The following is a 14,399-nucleotide window of genomic DNA, read 5'->3' as shown; positions in this document are numbered from 1 at the left end:
CTGGGATGTGATCGGCTTCACTATCATCACTTTTTTCTGTGTTTCACACCCAGGAGGGAATCTCTGTAATAGTTAGGGTAGTTATGTGTTTTGGCATTTGAAACGCGAAGAAAATTTATGTGCAAACAAATTCTTTCATGCCTTTACTGATTTTTAAAGTTAAGTTATTCACAAACTAGTGATTCACACTAATTTCAAATAATTCAAAATTTAAACTATTCATATTTGAAAACTACAGGCACTAACAGAAAGTTTGTAATTTTTTGTACCTAAAGCAAAAATATTCACAAAGAAACTCTAAATACACAAAAAAACAACTCAAAAATAAATAAAACAAAAAAATAAAAAAGCCCGCCTACTGGGCCAGAGCGGCCTGGATACGACTAGAAACCCAACCTGTTGTTGGGCCAGGATGCAGGCCCGCAAAGGCCCAGTAGGCCCACAGGGCGGCACAGAACATATAGGCCCAGTAGGCCTGCTTTGGAGAGGAGCTCGAGAGAGCTACCGCACGGGGAGTTATAAACCAGTGCGGACGCCCCTCGGCTAGCGAGGTGGGATTAAACTTGCCGCACCGCACCTGCGCCAACGCACCCCCTTTAGTACCGGGTCGTGGCACCAACCGGTACTAAAGGGGGGCCTTTAGTACTGGTTGGAGCCACCAACCGGTACTAAAGGGGGTGCGCTTCCCACCGCTTGGCCTGGCCAAAACAGGCCTTTAGTACCGGTTGGTGGCTCCAACCGGTACTAAAGGTCCATCCTATATAAGAAAACACTTCAAAAATTTCAGTTTCTCATCTGCTTCTTCTCCTCTACCCCGTAGCCCACCGCCCCCGTCTCCATATCCCTCGTCGCCGCCCCCGTCGCCGCCCCGTCCCCGTCGTCCCCGTCGTCACCGCCGCCCCGTCCCGGCCCGTCCCGCGTCGTCCCCGTCCCCGTCGTCGCCGCCCCGTCCCCGTCGTCGCCGCCCCGACCCGTACGTCCCCGTCCCCGTCGTCGCCGCCCCGTCCCTGTCCCCGTCGTCGCCATCCCCATCGTCGCCGCGCCCGTCGCCGTCCCCGTCGCCGCCCCCCGTCGCCTCTCGCCTCGCCGGTGAGCACACACACACATACATTTTTTTAGTTTTTTTGTTATAGAAATAGTTATAAAAATGTTAGACATTTTTTTACTTATAGAAATAGTTAGTTATATAGCATTGTTAGAAATGTTAGAATTGTTAGAATTTTTCTGTTTTTTAGTTATAGAAATAGTTATAAAAAAGTTAGAATTGTTAGAAATTTTTCTGTTTTTTAGTTATAGAAATAGTTATAAAAAAGTTAGAATTGTTAGAAATTTTTCTGTTTTTTAGTTATAGAAATAGTTATAAAAAAGTTAGAAATTTTTCTTTTTTTAGTTATAGAAATGTTAGAAATGTTATACAAATGTTAGTTATATATATAGAAATGTTATAATTTTTTTTCTGTTTTTTAGTTATAGAAATATTAGAAATGTTATAGAAATGTTAGTTATATAGCATTGTTAGAAATGTTATAGAAATGTTAGTTATATAGAAATGTTAGAAATTTTAGTTATCAAAATCCAATCATTAAAAAAATGTTACTTTTTGCAGGCATATAGCTAGTATTTGTTCTCGACGATGCCTGGCCCGCATCCTCGCCGTCGACCCGTCCGCGACGACATCCAGCTGACCCATGTCCGGGACTGGGCTCCGCCGGGCTGGCACTGGGAGGTGCTGCCTGGAGGGGCGCGCCGCTTGATGAGGAACCCGGCCCCGGGTCCCGTCGTCGACCCTGATCTCGTTTGGTGGCGTTCGCGTGGGCCAGTTTCGGTGCGGAGGGAGCCGGCCCCGCCGGAGGTGGTACGTCGCCGTGTCAGGGAGGAGGACGAGCACGTCCATCGCTACATGGTTGCGTTAGAGGGCGGCGGGTTCTCCAATACCTGGCAGTTTCTTCAGGGATCTCACTTCAGCTATGATCCTGTGAGGGTTCCTTCTCTTTGGGTGTCCACCGCCCGCGCCGCAGGAACCGCGAGTGTCCTAGATTCTTCTGTAGTATTCGATCTTTATTAGCTACCTAGCCAGTGATGTATTCGATATATAATATTCGAGACGATGTATTCGAGATTATATATTATTCGAGACGATGTATTCGAGATTATATATTATTCGAGACGATGTATTTGAGATTATATCTATTATTTGAGACGATGTATTCGAGATTATATCTATTATTTGAGACGATGTAATTTGAATACTAAATTGTTTTATATTTTTTTGGATTAGTTAAATAAAAGCTATGGCGGACAATATCGACAGAGAGGGAGAACAGGCCCTGTTCGATATGATACGCCATCCTCGCGGGCCAGATGATGATCAGAATGAAGAAGATTATGATGGCTCCGAATTTCTAAACAACACCGGGGAGGGTGATATGATATTCGATCGCGACGACCGAATTGATGAAGTCATGAACTATGATTATGATGATGACGAAGAAAATGTTGATCTTGAAACAACAATGACCGGCGAGGTATATATATTTATATAAGCAGGCATCTGGTGATCATCACATGTTTTAAATGACTTGAAGATATATTAACGAATCGATCTTTCTTCTTTCAGCCATCCGGATCGAGCAAATCTTCAGGCAACAGGACGAAACGAGGCTCGAACAAAAAGTTGAAGGAGGGCGTAAAGTACAATATCGAGGCAATCAGACCTAATGGTGAACCATTAGCGCCTAAGAAGATTGCGGACAAGTTCGTTCGTCAGTGCGGAGTTCTTGTGAAGGACCTACTCCCGATCTCCCTTCAAGAATGGAGAGAGCCAGCAAAGCCACGTCCAGATCTTACTTTTGTCGACGATAGACAAAAAGGTCTGCTTTGGGATACTCTCATGGAACATTTCATCCTACCAGATCATTTCACAGAAGCAGATGTGCAGAAAGTCAAGGACGCTTCTCTTAGGAAGATGGCGATTGCATTCAAGAACCACAAGAATCATGAATAGGACAAGTACGTCAAGGGAGGAAGGAAGACTCCAGTATTCGAGGGAACACTAGAGAAGCAAAGTGCTCATTGGGACGATTTCATGAAATTCAAGGATTCAGAATTAGCTAAGGAACGATCGAGAATAAACAAGAAGAATGCCAAAAAAAAGGATAAGTTTCATAAGCTGGGGCCAGGTGGCTACGCGGTGGCAATGCCTAAGTGGGATAAGTTTGAGAAAGAGATGGAGGATGCAGGTGTCACTCCGGTTACTAGGAGCTGGCCCCCCAGGTGCAGGACTTGGTTCTATGCGCATGGGAGGGAGTTGGACCCGAAGACAGGCAAAGTTTCGACGAAGGCATGTCTGAACGGAGCCGACGATGCGCTAATTGTTGCAATAGAAGAGGCTCAAACGGGGGTGTTCCAGCCTAACAGAGAGAACGACGAGTTTATGCGTGCCCTGGGAAATCCTGAACACCCAGGAAGAACACGAGGCAAGGGCGCTATTCCGTGGTATGAGGGGTTTTCGTACTGGAACGCCGACTATAGAACCCGTGCAAGAAGGAAGATTGCGGAGGAGAAGAAGAGGAAGATGGAGGAGGAGCAGAGGAAGCTGGACTATGAATGCCTTCAAGGCCTAGAATCAAAGCACGCGGACTTGGCAGTCAAATTCCAGCGGCAGCAGGAGCAGATCTACTCACTTAGCCAGCAAAGGGGGTCTCAGCAGCTGCAGCGGCAAGCGGATGATCCAGCATTGGATAGCACCGCCCCATCCATGCCGAGAAGCAGCGTGGATTCCGCCCCGGGGGACGCAATGCTGGATAGATACCCCGTGGATGACATCATGGAGAACACTAACTGCGAGCTACACTTCAAAATGAAGAACATATCCATGAAGGTGGCGGGCGCCGTTGCTTTTACAAATCCCCCCGAGGGAACCTTCCACTGCAACCCGATTCCAACGGGCTATGCTCGTGTCTTGGTTGATGAGGTGGTGGACCCATATTCGGGGCTACAGCTTGACATTCCTGGAGGTGACGACGAGCACACATTGGGAGAGGCCATACATCGTGTCATCCTATGGAGAAAGGATTGCATCGTCTTTCGAAGGCCACCGACACCGCGTCACCCAACTCCTCGTCGAAGTCCGCCACCGAGTCAGCAGACTCCCGCTCCTCCAAGTCAACCAACGCGTGAGGCCACTCCTCCTCCTCCAAGTCCGGCAAAGTGTCCGGCCACTCCTCCTCCAAGTCCGACACAGCATCAGACGTCCACTCCTCCTCCAAGTCCGGCACAACTTCAGGCCACTCCTCCTCCAAGTCCGGCACAGCTTCAGGCCACTCCTCGTCCAACTCAGCCCCGTCAGCCGTCTCCGCCGCCTCAGCAATCGCAGAAGAGACACCCCGCAGCTATGGTGCATAGCGGTACGAGTCGAGGTAGTACAGGAACTACAGGCGGAGGCAAGCAATATAAATATGGTCCAAGCCTCACCGATCTTCCTCAGAGGGCTTACGACAGGACCGAGGAGCAAACCAATGCCATAGTGCGGGCAGAAGTGGACGCCCATTTTGTGAAGGAAATATGCCCTAGAGGCAATAATAAAGTTATTATTTATTTCCTTAAATCATGATAAGTGTTTATTATTCATGCTAGAATTGTATTAACCGGAAACATAATACATGTGTGAATACATAGACAAACAGAGTGTCACTAGTATGCCTCTACTAGACTAGCTCGTTAATCGAAGATGGTTATGTTTCCTAACCATAAAAAAAGAGTTGTTATTTGATTAATGAGGTCACATCATTAGTTGAATGATCTGATTGACATGACCCATTCCATTAGCTTAGCACCCGATCGTTTAGTATGTTGCTATTGCTTTCTTCATGACTTATACATGTTCCTATGACTATGAGATTATGCAACTCCCGTTTACCGGAGGAACACTTTGGGTACTACCAAACGTCACAACGTAACTGGGTGATTATAAAGGAGTACTACAGGTGGCTCCAAAGGTAGATGTTGGGTTGGCGTATTTCGAGATTAGGATTTGTCACTCCGATTGTCGGAGAGGTATCTCTGGGCCCTCTCGGTAATGCACATCACATAAGCCTTGCAAGCACTGCAACTAATATGTTAGTTGTTAGATGATGTATTACGGAACGAGTAAAGAGACTTGCCAGTAACGAGATTGAACTAGGTATTGGATACCGACGATCGAATCTCGGGCAAGTAACATACCGATGACAAAGGGGACAACGTATGTTGTTATGCGGTCTGACCGATAAAGATCTTCGTAGAATATGTAGGAGCCAATATGGGCATCCAGGTCCCGCTATTGGTTATTGACCGGAGACGTGTCTCGGTCATGTCTACATTGTTCTCGAACCGTAGGGTCCGCACGCTTAACGTTACGATGACAGTTATTATGAGTTTATGCATTTTGATGTACCGAAGGTTGTTCGGAGTCCCGGATGTGATCACGGACATGACGAGGAGTCTCGAAATGGTCGAGACATAAAGATTGATATATTGGAAGCCTATATTTGGACATCGGAAGTGTTTCGGGTGAAATCGGGATTTTACCGGATTACCGGGAGGTTACCGGAACCCCCCGGGAGCCATATGGGCCATCATGGGCCTTAGTGGAAAGGAGAAAAGGGGCAGCCCATAGCTAGCCGCGCGCCCCCCTTCCCTTAGTCCTATTAGGACTAGGAGAAGGGGCCGGCCCCCCTCTCTCTCTCTCCCCTTTGGGAAAACCTAGTCCAACTAGGATTGGAGGGGGGAGTCCTACTCCCGGTAGGAATATGACTCCTCCTGCGCCCTCTCCCTGGCCGGTGCCCCTCTTCCCCTTGGCTCCTTTATATACGGAGGCAGGGGGCACCTCTAGACACACAAGTTGATCCTTGGTGATCGTTCCTTAGCCGTGTGCGGTGCCCCCTGCCACCAAATTCCACCTCGGTCATATCGTTGTAGTGCTTAGGCGAAGCCCTGCGTCGGTAGAACATCAAGATCGTCATCACGCCGTCGTGCTGACGGAACTCTTCCTCGACGCTTTGCTGGATCGGAGCCCGAGGATCGTCATCGAGCTGAACGTGTGCTAAGAACTCGGAGGTGCCGGAGTAACGGTGCTTGGATCGGTCGGATCGGGAAGAAGACGTACGACTACTTCCTCCACGTTGTGTCAACGCTTCCGTTGCAATCTACAAGGGTACGTAGATCATACTCTCCCCTCGTTGCTATGCATCACCATGATCTTGCGTGTGCGTAGGAAATTTTTTGAAATTACTACGTTCCCCAACATTTTGGACCGAAACCGCCACCGCCGCCAAGGGAGAAAGTGCCTGAGGAAAAGATTGACCACTTCATTCGTATGGCTCAACCACCAGCTCCCAAGCCTGTTGACACAAACTATGAGCGCCACATCAGGAAGTTAAATCGAGCATGTCTACAGAAGGAGGCGAGCTCGAGCTCGAGCAAACAACAAGCAGCTGTCAAAAAATGCGGGAAAACCGTTCCCCAGCTGGGAGAACAGGCGGCGCAATCGATCCCCTCGCTTGTTGTGCCAACAACACGTGAGAGTACGCGCGCCCAATATTATTGTGGGCAAACAGTTTACATTCCCGAGGTGGGCAATTTGGTAATAACCAAGGAGCATATAACGCAGGCTGAAATTCTCAACATCACTGTTGGACAACTCCTCGAGATCGAGCCCATGCCTGTTCTTAGAGAGGAGGAAATAAAATGGAAATATGTCCGGGGCGAACCTTTGGTCAAGCCAGATGAGGTCAAGAAGCTCCCAACGAGAATGTATGAATTGCATCAATGGTACATGGACATTACCAAGAGATCCAATCAAGAGTCCCTCATGGTGGAAGTCAAGAAGAATCATTACTACCATCAGAAAGCTGTGGCCATTGAGTATAATGAACTGTTTCAGTTATACAATCAAGACGCACTCAACAAATCTATCGTCAGTTGCTATTGTTTGTAAGTGATTTCTTTCTGTAATTTAAGTCTCAAGCTAGCTGTAGTGATCCTTTTGATCAATCATTACCTGTAATTATCCTCACTATATTCTTTTCTGTGGTATTATGCAGGATGAAGATGTATGAAATGAAAAAAAGGTGGACGCTATGGCATTGGGTTCATTGACCCAAACACCGTTAATGAATACACATGGAAAATAGATGCATATCATGAAAAGCATGTAGAGGACAACATGCTAGAGTTCTTGAAGGGCCTCAAATACAATAAAGATATACTACTTCCTTACAACTTCCAGTGAGTCACACTGTCTTGTACTACAAATTCTCTGTTTTTGCCTACTAGCTAGCTACATGTTTTTCCTTACATATGCCCGCTTAATTAAGACATCCAAACGTGTGTGCATGCAGATTTCATTGGATCTTGTGTATCATTAAAGTTGACGCCGGAACAGTTGAAGTACTCGACTCACTACTTAAAAAACAAAGTGACTACACCATCTTGTTTGGGATAGTCAACAGGTAATTTCAATCATTATTAACTATATATCTCGGCCTATTTAATAATTCATCATTTCCTGATATGAACTATTTAATAACCCATTTATTCATTTTCTTTGTTGGCGGGCAAGGCTTGGGCAAGGTTCATCAGCGTCACTCCAGGCGAATGGAAAGAAAGACTGAAATGGTTTCGACCCAAGGTAAGTAATTAAGTAGTACTAGCTAGCTAGCTAGCTGCCATCTCTTTAATTATCATGCTTGATTAATTATTATCTGATTAAATTCCATTCTCGTAAAGGCCCTGAAGCAGGCGTCGGGACTGATCTGTGTGCATACTAAGTTTGCGAGAACATTCGCATGATGACGTCCGAAAGGAGCAGATCTCAAAGACAGGAATGGGTATGTTTGTCAGAACACTATTCATAATTTTTACACCATTATCGATATGTAGTCACACAACTAATACATATGCATATTGATCTCCTTCTTAACAGTTCACAGAGGTGCGGGAGAAGCTCCTACCAACGGAGCGCGTAGAAGCACTTCAAGAGGAAATAGCGGGATTTTTACTCGACCAGGTCATAGATCCGAAGGGAGAATACCATCACCCGCTACCGCCCCCATGAACCACTTCCAATTGTCATCGTGTTCCGAAGGCACCAATTAGGCTAATGCCACTGGCTCCGAAGGCAACATTGTAGAAGAAATTATATATATATATATATATATATATATATATATATATATATATATACATATACATACATGTGTGTATGTGTGAATTAATATGGTGGTTTGTGAGACATTTGATGATATATATATATGATCGGTTCCACTAGAAATTCTATTTATATAATATGCATAACGTGTACAATGTGTAGTATCGTAAAATACCAGCAAGCAAAAAAGAATTAAATGGAAAACATAAAATTAAATGAAAAAGAAATCATAAACCCAAACCCCCCCCCCCCAACTTTTTAATACCGGTTGGTGTCACCAACCGGTACTAAAGGGCTCCCTGCCCCTGGAGCTGGCTCGTGCCACGTGGTGGCCTTACGAACCGGTGCTATTGCCCGGTTCTGCACTAGTGGAGCTAGATTGGTTGTATGAAATCATGAGATATTGGTACTAGTTATTACAATGGATACTTCATAAACCTTTTGAACACAGTACAGACGCAAGCGCTCATACATACGTGCATACACTCACCCCTATAAACGCACACACGCACACCCTATCCCTAAACCTAACTTAGCCATTAAGCACTTGTAGAAGATCGAGACAAACAGCTAACGACTCGGATTGATTGATATGTTCCGCTTTAATATACTTAATTTGATTTTCTTAGGACTACTATGATCATTCATACCCACTATTTGTTTGGCCTATGATCATGTGCTCTGCCTTGCTATGTCTTCTGTCTTGATCCATACGAATTATAAAGGGGGAAGGCTGGTAACTAACGCAAACTGTGCATGTTGGTGGAACAATTGTGCTGCTGTGTTAAAGCTTTTCGTTTTGAGCAACTTGGACAAGGGAGGCCCCTACTTAAATTCATTAGCAAAACAAAGCCGGGTGGCCTTGGGAGAGTACAACAGAGGTTTAAAGAGGAAAAAATAGGGAACATAAGCCTAAACGAAGGTGAAAATATGCTTGGTCCTTCCTCCATGGTCCTAACAGAGGTTTAATACATGTTTGTGCTTTGTCGTCGACAGCTTCATCATCTCCCTGCATTGCTTTGCTACAACTAAAGGGGCAAAGGTCACTGTCCAGGATTTGTTGCTTGAGAAGAATTACTATAACTTCAGTTTCTCTCTGACAATAAGCCAGGTGAAGATTTTCTCCTTCTCAGGTGCCACACAATTACAAATTGCGGAATCCCTCCCCAGCTGGACACTTGCACAATATCTTTATGCACCAATCAGATCCCTAGCCTCTTGGTGCCACACTTTGAACAGAACTTGGATGTTGCCCTTGAATATGGGGAACCACACTCATCACAAAACTGTGCAAGGCTGATTGGCTGAAAAACAAAATAACTCATCAGGATGATGAAATTAGTAAGTATACCAACAGGGCACTTGTATTTTAGGTTGCTATGTTTGTTGGTGGTTTGAAGAATATGGCCGACAAGATGACTTAAAATTATAGTGGATGATTTATAAATAATAATAATGATAAAGTGTTTCATACTACATTTCCCATGTAACTTTGCAAATACTAAATGAAGAGGATCACTCACAAGAATCTTCACGTGTGCTTCAAGATGACCTTGTCAAGCTTGCAAGGAAGAATGATGTGGAGATAGAATAGACTGGTGCTGCTGGAGGTTATCTGACAGATGCGAGGCTGATGTGGATGGATCAACAGTAGGAAATTGAGCACTAGCTTGATTTTGCTGCATAGTGCCATGCTCTGCTTGATCGGGAGAGTGCAAATTAGTTTCACTTTCTGTCTGTTCAATGTATGCCTTTGTTGATGACTGCTGCTGACTTTGCAACTGCAAGAGAACAAGCTATATTAGTGTCAGACAACTAAACAGGTAGATGAACCAAACACAATCTTATTTATCGGATGTCCCCGAAGGGACAAAAAACAATGTTATATATAAAGGAGAGAAGTGCAGGACAAGTCGCTGTGAATTGGGGGTGTTGTCACTATTCATTAACATATATCAAAAACTAAAGTTACCTCACTCGGCACATCAAAATGAATTTCTGACCCGGGGCTGCGACCACTGTATATTGCCTTCATAATTGCATCTTTTGCTTTTTTCACCATCTCAAGATTGGCACTGAAACATACTATTTCAACACGTATGTGCTTTAGGGAAGAAAGGTTCCCTAATCCGAAATCAAAACCATGATTTAAATCTTCGGTACGTGATGCTTGAAACGAAAGATCAAGCCTTTTAAGGCTGAGCATAGCTCCTGGTCCAAATATCCTCCCTGCAGCATTAGTGGCAAAGTGCAAGCTTGTTAACTTTGGGAACCCATCATTGAAGTTGCCTTTTGGGGCTTGCTTTGATTTCAGGGAGAGGGCAAGAAGGTTCGGAAATTTCCCAAGGATATTAATGATCTCTTGTGATAGCTTGTAGACCTCGATAGATAAACACGAGAGATTCTCAAGTGAGCAAATCCATCCTGGCAATGAAAGGAATGAGCTGTGCCTTATCTCAAGCTTTTGGAGGCTTCGAGGGGCCTGTTCAGCCTTCCACTCTTCAAAGATATGTAGGGAGCAGCAAGTAAAAATAGATAGGCTCTTCATCTTTTGCATGCTTGGGGAGCCTAGATAACTGAGCAGTGCATCATTATAACCATCATCCCATGACCATATGACAATTCTAAGAATCTTCAAGTTGGTCAGGCCGCTTAGCTCTCTCAGCAACTCTGCGTTACTGATATTCATGTCTCCTAGCTCTTGCAAAGCTTCCATTTTCCCAATCCCATGAGGCATCTTGGTGTGTCTATTAACACGCAGACATTTCAATTTCCTAGCCTGAACAATAGTCGCAGGCAATTCTTTCACACCACTTGCACTTAAATCCAGGGTTTCCAAATATTTTAGATAGCCAATATGTTTCGGGATGTCAGTGATATGATCACCTCCTATCACCAGATATCTCAAAAGAAGCAAACTCTTGATACACTTGAGATGGTCATTCTGCAATGAACTACAGCCCCCTAACTCCAAGACACGTAAATTCACAAAATTTGAGAGCAATGACATCACATTACCACCACCGCTTTCACCGTCCAACAAATTGGCACCATCAGAGGCAATAAGAGACCTCACATTGGATATTTGGTCTTCTGGCAGGTTTGCATTGTGCCCCTGGCCCTGGATGGCTAGCCGGCCAACCATTTGTGGCAAAGGTTGGCCTTCCCACTTATTTAATATGGTAACCGAGTTTTCTTCTGCTGACAATGTGGCGATCAACTCATGCCCCATGGTGTTCACACGGCAAGATAGAGCCTTGCCATCTGCATCAACCTCAACTGCTTCAATTAACTTTCTCTCCATGAGCTCACTGACATTTTCCTCTCCTTGTTGCTGCAGAGTCACATTGGCTTTTTCAGGAATATAACCCTCAGCAATCCAACCTGATACTAAGCGGTCCACTCTGATCTCATAACCCTTCTGAAACATGCTTAAATATAACAAGCAAGATTTGAGATGCTCAGGTACACCGGTGTAAGAGAGATGTCTGCTTCTCATAGCATTCGGATTTTCTAAATAATTATGCCAGTCTTCCTTTGTCTTGCCTGCTAGCAAGTTGGCTGCATTTATGATGGATGATGGTATACCACTGCATTTTTCTAAAATCTTTTCAGATATGTCTACCAAATCAGGAGGACAGTTGTCTCCTGCACCAAATAATCTTCTGTAGAATAATTGTTTAGAGGAATCTTCTGAAAGAGGTCTTAATCAATAAATCTTAACACCAGCGTAACGGGCGACGGAAACTTTGTGGCTTGTCATCAGGACTGCACTGCCTTTGCTATTGTCAATCAAAGCACGCTTGATAGTTTCACGTGCTTTAATATCCCACAAATCTTCAAGTACAATGAAGTACCTAACAGAATAATGTGTCTGAAAGTTAAAAATCATATATATGATGATATATATACTATATTGAAAATGTGGCTTGAGTGTGAAAGAGTTGAGCTGAGAACCACACAAGATTGCCAATGTAAAATTTTCCATTAGTAATCGTAATAACCCACTTTTGAGGTGTTCTCTCTATAAAATATGCAAGTATGTACTTGACAGAAACTACGGATTATTCTTTGTGGACAAAAATTGATGGATTATTAGTGGGTTATATCACTAACGATAACCTCTTTAGGTTGAGCTACTTTGGTTTAGTTGTGTGCTTGGTTATCCTATTTTGTCGAATAATTTGTGAAGGGACAAGTCGACAACTAGTGTAATCCATAACACATATCAGATGAAGTCCATGCTAAATCTGGATGAACAATTGCACACATGAGGTTAAATTTCCAAATTGAGCTACCACGTACTATTTGGAGGAAGTGTCAACTTGTGGATGCATGATTTATGAAGTGTAAAAATGTTTGCGATAATAATACCTCTTATTGTTGAGGGCTTTCCGGATCTCGGCGACGGTTTCTTCCACACTGAGTGACCCAAAACTGGCATAATCTTGTATGCTTATCTGACAGAGGATTGTCCACAAAACATGTTTGATGTCAGGCTCCTGAGACACAGTGACCCAAGCTGAACACTCGAATTGCGAGTTAACTTGTTGGTACACCCGGTTCACAAGTGTTGTCTTGCCCACGCCTGCAGACCCAAGAATTGAAGCAATCTTGAGCTGCCCCTCCCCCTCCTCCACTGCCAGGATCTTGCTGACTAGCACCTCCACTCGGCCATCGAGGTCAACAAGCTCGTTCACTGGGCCGTCATGGTCGTTGGCAACCATGGCACTGGCATTCCCAGATCTCGGACTTGGAGCAGCGCCTGCAGTGTTGGACCAATCGAGATGCTGATTTACCAACTCCGTGATACGGTCCCTGTACCTCTGGGTCTCCACCTCCTTGGCGAATTGACGGGAAGCATTGGCAATGGCCCACTTGAATCTGACCTCGCCGATGAGTTCGTGGAGGTCGGCGGCCGGCGGATCGGCCGCCTTGAGCCGACGAGCCAGGAACTTGTCGACGACGTGCTCGATGCAGTAGCTCAGGGCCCTCGCTTGCCTGAGCCAGTCCTTGATTTGCGCCTTGAGCTGATCCGCCGGCTCATCTTCCACCTCGCGGAAGGCGAGCTGGATCTCGGTCAGCTTCTCTTTCAGAAAAATCAATTCTTTCCTCGCTTTCTTCCGCAGCTTGCCGCGGCAGAGCAGCAGCAGATCCTCCAGCTTTGGGAGCAGGCTGTCGATTGCGCCCGATGCCGGATCCATAACGAAGATTTTCCCCTTTCTTTCTCGGAGATTCGATCTGGTTAGCTAGTTTCTACAGCAGTACGGTACTTGGAGTGGATGATGATTCCTTTTCTTGGAGATACTGGTGGTAGTGGATTGTTTTCGTGTTCTTTTGCAATAAACACCTTGCTTACCTTAAACTTTTGCCGGGCGCGTAAGTCCTTGTTTGTTTGCTTTTGCTTCTATTTTCGTAGTTTTTCACTTTGATAAAAAAGTCACAAAAGCTTCTGAAATACAAAGATAGATGAAGCATAATGCGTACGTGTAAATTTTCAGCACTAAATACGCTGGAATAAGGGTTATGCAAAAAGGCTTTTTGACCCATCATATTATTCATCATCTTGGATCATGAATTTGTTATTCTTTGTACAGGTCGCATTTCAACATATATCATCCTGAAATTTTACACATATATGCCTGCTATACCGTCCGTGTTTACTTGTACATATCTTTTTCATATTTTTCTAAAACCAAATTTTTTGAATTTTTAATTTTAGGGTTTAGGGTTCCATAATTTTTTATTGTTCAATACGGGATATTATTCAACTTTCATATACTTTTTGGCAACTTTTTATACTATTTTTGGGACTAACATATTGATCCAGTGCCCAGTGCCAGTTCCTATTTGTTGCATGTTTTATGTTTCGCAGAATATCCATATCAAACGGAATCCAAACGGGATAAAAACCGGCGGAGCTTATTTTTGGAATATTTGGAAAATTTCGGAAGAAAAATCCACGCGAGATGGTGCCCGAGGTGGCCACGAGGCAGGGGGCGCCCCTGACCCTCGTGGGCCACCCGTAAGGTGGTTGATGCCCTTCTTCGGCCGCAAGAAAGCTAATTTTTGGTAAAAAAATCACGGCGAAGGTTTCAGTCCAATCGGAGTTACGGATCTCCATATATATACGAAATGGTGAAAGGGCAGCAGGCCAAAACGCAGAAACAGAGAGAGACAGATCCAATTTCGGAGGGGCTCTCGCCCCTCC

The 14,399-nt window shown here is 44.7% G+C and overlaps 1 protein-coding gene across 1 annotated transcript; it reads right to left on the bottom strand.

Moving 5' to 3' along the window:
* Positions 1-8,979: 8,979 nt before the first annotated feature.
* Positions 8,980-13,511, bottom strand: LOC125524924 (disease resistance protein RGA5-like). Its single transcript, XM_048689949.1, has 4 exons — positions 12,563-13,511; positions 10,161-12,045; positions 9,712-9,969; positions 8,980-9,492 (listed from the first exon to the last, which is right to left on the bottom strand). Exons 1-2 carry the CDS (start codon positions 13,390-13,392, stop codon positions 11,898-11,900), a joined length of 978 nt encoding a protein of 325 aa, XP_048545906.1. The 5' UTR covers positions 13,393-13,511; the 3' UTR covers positions 8,980-9,492; positions 9,712-9,969; positions 10,161-11,897.
* Positions 13,512-14,399: the final 888 nt, after the last annotated feature.

Source organism: Triticum urartu, chromosome 7 (assembly GCF_003073215.2).
Source record: "Triticum urartu cultivar G1812 chromosome 7, Tu2.1, whole genome shotgun sequence".
Lineage (NCBI taxonomy): Eukaryota > Viridiplantae > Streptophyta > Magnoliopsida > Poales > Poaceae > Triticum > Triticum urartu.
The sequence above is the reverse complement of the archived record's forward strand: the minus strand, read 5'-3'. Positions and strand labels throughout refer to the sequence as shown.